Source organism: Montipora foliosa, chromosome 14 (genome assembly GCF_036669935.1).
Source record: "Montipora foliosa isolate CH-2021 chromosome 14, ASM3666993v2, whole genome shotgun sequence".
Classification (NCBI taxonomy): domain Eukaryota; kingdom Metazoa; phylum Cnidaria; class Anthozoa; order Scleractinia; family Acroporidae; genus Montipora; species Montipora foliosa.
In genome coordinates, this window is record NC_090882.1 from 5,139,740 (window position 1) to 5,144,739 (window position 5,000).

General features: G+C 41.5%; 1 protein-coding gene across 1 annotated transcript in view; it reads right to left on the reverse strand.

Annotated features, from left to right (window-relative positions):
* The window catches only part of LOC137984690 (CSC1-like protein 2), a 24,611-nt gene that overhangs the window by 13,556 nt on the left and 6,055 nt on the right, over positions 1-5,000 (reverse strand). Inside the window, exons 6-10 of the mRNA XM_068831939.1 lie at positions 3,860-4,192; positions 2,872-3,125; positions 2,456-2,594; positions 1,781-1,867; positions 479-541 (exon numbers count right to left, since the gene is read on the reverse strand). Coding sequence (XP_068688040.1) covers positions 479-541; positions 1,781-1,867; positions 2,456-2,594; positions 2,872-3,125; positions 3,860-4,192 — 876 coding nt within the window. The remainder of the gene's footprint in view (positions 1-478; positions 542-1,780; positions 1,868-2,455; positions 2,595-2,871; positions 3,126-3,859; positions 4,193-5,000) is intronic.

The following is a 5,000-nucleotide window of genomic DNA, read 5'->3' on the forward strand; positions in this document are numbered from 1 at the left end:
TGGTCGTACGCATACGAGATGCCCGAAATCCTTTTCGAACTCTGCTGTTGGGAGGGAGTTTGATGGCTTTTTTGATATCGTTTGGCCATGTCATCAAACACGGAGAAAGTTTGGTCACCAAACATTTTTGATCGTGTTTGGTCACCAAAACATTTTACGTTTGACCGGAGCTTTAGGAAGACTTCAAACGAGATGTTTGACGAATTAGATTATCAAAAAGTCTCTGATGAACTCTGTGGCTGCGACGAAATCATTCGTATGTCAGGCTAGCCATACGAAAACGTGTCCTGTTAATTTTGTTTCAAATGACGAAAAATGTTATTGTTGCTGTTACATTTTTTAAGGGGATCCAAAGTGAGTAGCTTTGTCGCGCATGCTAAAACCAAGGTCATGGTAATGAAGCCCATTCAAAGTGAAACTGTTCAATTGTACTTAATTACTACCATCAAGAGCCGATGCCATAATCAAAGATACTTACGCAAGTCTACTTTGAAATTCGGGCAATTTACCACCAAGCGTGATATGAAACAGGGCGTCGGCACTGCAGAAAAAGACAAACACTTGATCTCAAATAAACAGAACTGGAGAGTAATTCAGCTGGGCAAGTGTTACAATACGATACCATACAAGACAAGGCTCACCCCATTATTTTAGACGCGCCAAGGATATTCTCATCTTTAAACGTCTTCTAAATAAGGATGTCTTTTAAATCTAATAGTTATAGATTTTAACTTTATTTGACTGTACACAGTTCATACATAAACAGATGCTTTGTAATAGTAATTTCTAATTTACATATAGAGCGGTTTTCAATTGAGTGTCAAAAGTAATTAGCGAATTACTTTCGTTCTGCATTACTTCACTCAGTGATTGGTTCTAAGTTCTCGCGCCACTTTTTCAACCAATCAGAAGTGAAACCAAAACCAATCGTGGCTTGAGTGTGCACATTTTCCCGCGCTTTGTGTCGGCTACGTGTAATATTACTTCGAGTTTTGATTGGTTTACTGGATTGCCTCCGTCCTTCTTGATTGGCCAAAGTAATTACTTTGGTTTTGGTTTTACGACACTCGATTGAAATTCGCTCTATATTTATTATTTTTTTTCAAGCACACGTTTTAACGAGTTTTTATCACTCCCAGATGTAGCGTGGGTAAATAAAGCATTGCATTGCATTGCACTGTATTGTATTGTCAGACAAGAGGCAGTGTGGTTCAGAAGTTAGGGCGCTTGCCTCGAGATCCAGAGATCCCGAATTCAAGCCCGTTCTGTCCACTCGTTGAAGTTGATGCTGGTGGTCCCTGGTTCAACTTCTCGGCTGCATTTGAAAATAGCCAACTGATTTGATTTGCCTTCGGCCAGTTGGGATTCTCAACATTGTTGTTCTGATGTTCTGTTATTACATTGATTACGTTTGCACGTGTAAATGTTTCCTCGTTTGCGCACCGAATAAACACTTCGGGAAACAATGTTTTCTCGTTTGCGGGCGCCTTTAAACGGCATGTACTAAAACCGAGAACACTGGAACACTGGAACACTGGAACACTGGAACACCGGAATACTCCGACCACTCCGGAACACCCTGGAAGTAACCCAAAACCCTCAATTTGGCTAACCCTAGGCCTAGCTAGGCCTTATGTTGTTTTTTAGGCCTAGGGTTAGCCAAATTGAGGGTTTTGGGTTACTTCCAGGGTGTTCCGGGGTGTTGCGGTGTTCCCTGGCTTTCGTACATGCCCCTTTAAAGTCCTTTATATCACCAACGAGTTTCAACAGCACAGCTCACCTTGTTAATGCCAGGGAAGGTAAAATTATAATCATCAACAGCAAAAAGATATAAGTCTTCATCATCACGGAATGCTCAAGTTTTGACCTAAAGTAAGCAAGCAAACTATTGTACTACAAAAATACTTCATTGGCACACCCCCTAATTTTCTCATCGATTTGCCAAGAAAACAGCCCTGAACATCAAAAGTTTTTTTTTACATAATGAGCTACGTATATCTGAAAATGTGAGACCGATATACCCGATAATGTTCAGGAACTGTTGCTTTAGAAATTTTGCAAATGTATGGCCTGATGGGCGCTTTTGCTAGCAAATAATTTTATCAACTTAATAATGGTAATAGTTTTTCCCTAATTTTCGAAATGTTAATAAAGTGGTTTAAGGTTGGAAAGAACTAGAGTTCAACAAGTTCTATCAAACTTTTAAAGCCAGTCTTTGTTTACAACACGATGGATTAATTCTATCCGTAAATTGGCAAGTCAATCCAGTCGCCCCGTAAGAAGTTGGTTTAGATACGAGTGATCTCGCCACCAATGAGCTTCATCACCACCCATTTCGCGAACAAGTACTTTTCGTTGTTTGAGCGAGACAGTTACCCGCGCTTGATAACATTAGGGTGGCGAAGAGGTTGATTGAGAATCGTCCTGGTGGCGAGACAGCCGTAAAACCACTGACCTGCTCCAGTGGGCTTCAAAGTAACTTGACCATGATACGATGGCAGGAAGTATCGCCGCAAAGCTCCACAGAAGAATTGTAGGCAAGAACTGAGTTAGAAATGGACTGGGAGCCACGGCTAACTTGGGATTTTTTTCCGCTAAGGAGACAACAACAAGCAAAAAACCAGCCAACTAACGAAAATGCCAAATAATGCAATCAAGGTCTTCAAAGGGAAATTTCATTGGGTCGGGTTGAGTTTGGGCAGTAATCTGTCCAATTGATGTAGTTTAAATGTGTCCTGCTTCAGGGGGATTTCAGGTTTAGTTTGTTTGTTCCCCGTCGACCAATTTTCATTCTTGTCATGTTTGCTTGCGTCTTTCTTTAGACGCTCAATGGCAATGGCTCTGAGTACCACGTACTTCATGTTTGCTTACCTATAGAGGCTTTCAGCTGTTGGAGAGTTGACAGAACAACAGCAGGAGTTGTCAGAAACAGCACAAAGATAAAGAGCAATGAGTTGATGAACAGCGCTCGAGCCCACCAACTTTCGTGACCAACCGACAAGTGCTCCCAAATAATGTTCCCAGCCAAAGGAGCAATGGTCACATTCCAATGGTCACAGAAGATTTTTCTGGACACAGATGACTCTGGGCTACCATGTTTCACTGTGTTGAAATCTTTGAGGCATCTAAAGAAAACATAAGGTTAACACTGTAGAAATATCAGATACGTCCAGTTATGCAAGTAGTAGGCCATTTCCAAGTTCATGTCTGCCCCCTCTTCACAGCGAGTCTAAGTGCGAAGTTTTTCTTAAGAAAATTAGTTTTCATTCATATGAAAACTAGGACTAATTACCATCACACAACTTCGCACTTAGACTCGCTTTGAAGAGGAGGCAGACATGAACTCGGCAATGGCCTATTAAATGCACGTAACTGCGCGAAAAACGCGTGGGAGCTGGGATTAAGGGCCCAGGGACCCGTTTCTCGAAAGTTCCGAAAACTTTTCGGGCACGAAAAGCCATTTTAAGAAACTGCCAACCACTTGTTTTGGAAAGCCGATCTTTTAACATGCTTTCAAGCTAACTAAGAGAGACTCGTCCGTGAAGTTTGGCGACTTAAATCCTCTCCATTCTTGAGATACAAAGGGAATTGTGACACCCGAAAATGGCCCGTAAAGTTACGGGACTCTCGAGAAACGGTACCCAGCTCCTACACGTTTTTCGTGCGGACTTTCCGCGATTCGCTTTTCCGACTTTCAGGGAGTCTGGAACAAGCTAATCTCGTTATCACCGTTAAACTGGCAAAAACTCTTTAGTTAACGTCGCAGAAAAAGGTTTGCATACTACTAGCGAAACCGTGGCAACTAGTACGGCATTGATCGTTTGTCAAATCAAACAATCAATCACCCATATACACGTACCTTTCAACTACTTTTGAATCTTGAAATGTCACAAATGCTATTCCCAAACTCTTGAGCTTCTGTCGCTGCTGATCAGCCTCTGTTTTCCCATCTTCTTCTTCCTCAGTAAAATACTCAATGCCGTCAACGTGACTTGCACCGCAGCAATGGCAACACGGCGATAGCTTATTGGTACTGACAGTGGTGAGTGGGCGTTGTCCAGTCTTCTGGAGCAACTCCTCACAGTGTTGTCGCCCTATCTGTGCCGCTAGCACTTTCCTCTGCGCAGCTTTCAGTTTATTGAAGTTGTAGGCAACTTGAACTTCAAGGATTTGAGGCTTACCATAAATCTCCCTAGGGAAAATTCCAAAAAATATTGAGTTAAGATTTTGTTAGAACCATGTACTACGTCTGTTACATGAAAGCACACAACGAAAAACCTGCAATACGTAAGAACTGTATAACTGTGGGTATTATGGGCTTATTTTTGCTGAATTTACACGGTTGTATGAAGTTCATTTAATTTGCCTTAATTTGTATGATGCTAAAAGGTTTCATTCCATTTGGTGTTGCAGTCTTTTCGAGAAATAGATCTAAATCTGCTGCGATGTGTTTCTAAATTTTGGCTGTGTATTTTGGACAAGGAAACAATGCAAAATGAGATGATAGCTAGCACTGCTGGCCCCAGTTCTGTAAAAGGTGGATATCCATTGACTGCATTCATAAATGGCGGCCAATAAATTACTTCTTTGTCCTTCTGCTAATAAGACCACCTAGCCTCAATGGCATGGACAAAATGCAAAAGAAATGCTGCTTTATAGACAGGCAAGTTGGTGCCATTGTGTGGTTCCAGAAAATATCCATACCCCCCCACGGATGGTTAATGGAAATTCCTAGGGGGTGGGGGGGCTAAAGGATAGAAATTTCCAAGGGGTATGGGGGATGCCCACGAGAGGAATTTTAGCATTAGCACAAAGACAAAATAATAATTAAGTGGTTTCGCTGTAACTTATCCACTTGATAGTGATTTATCCTACGGACTATTAAGTGCTATGTTGTTTGAACAACTGGGCTCCTGGTTGAATGATCTTAAAGGTCATTACTGCTTAGAGCCATTCAATTTTAACATTACTAAGGATAAAGAGGGAAATAATATCAAACA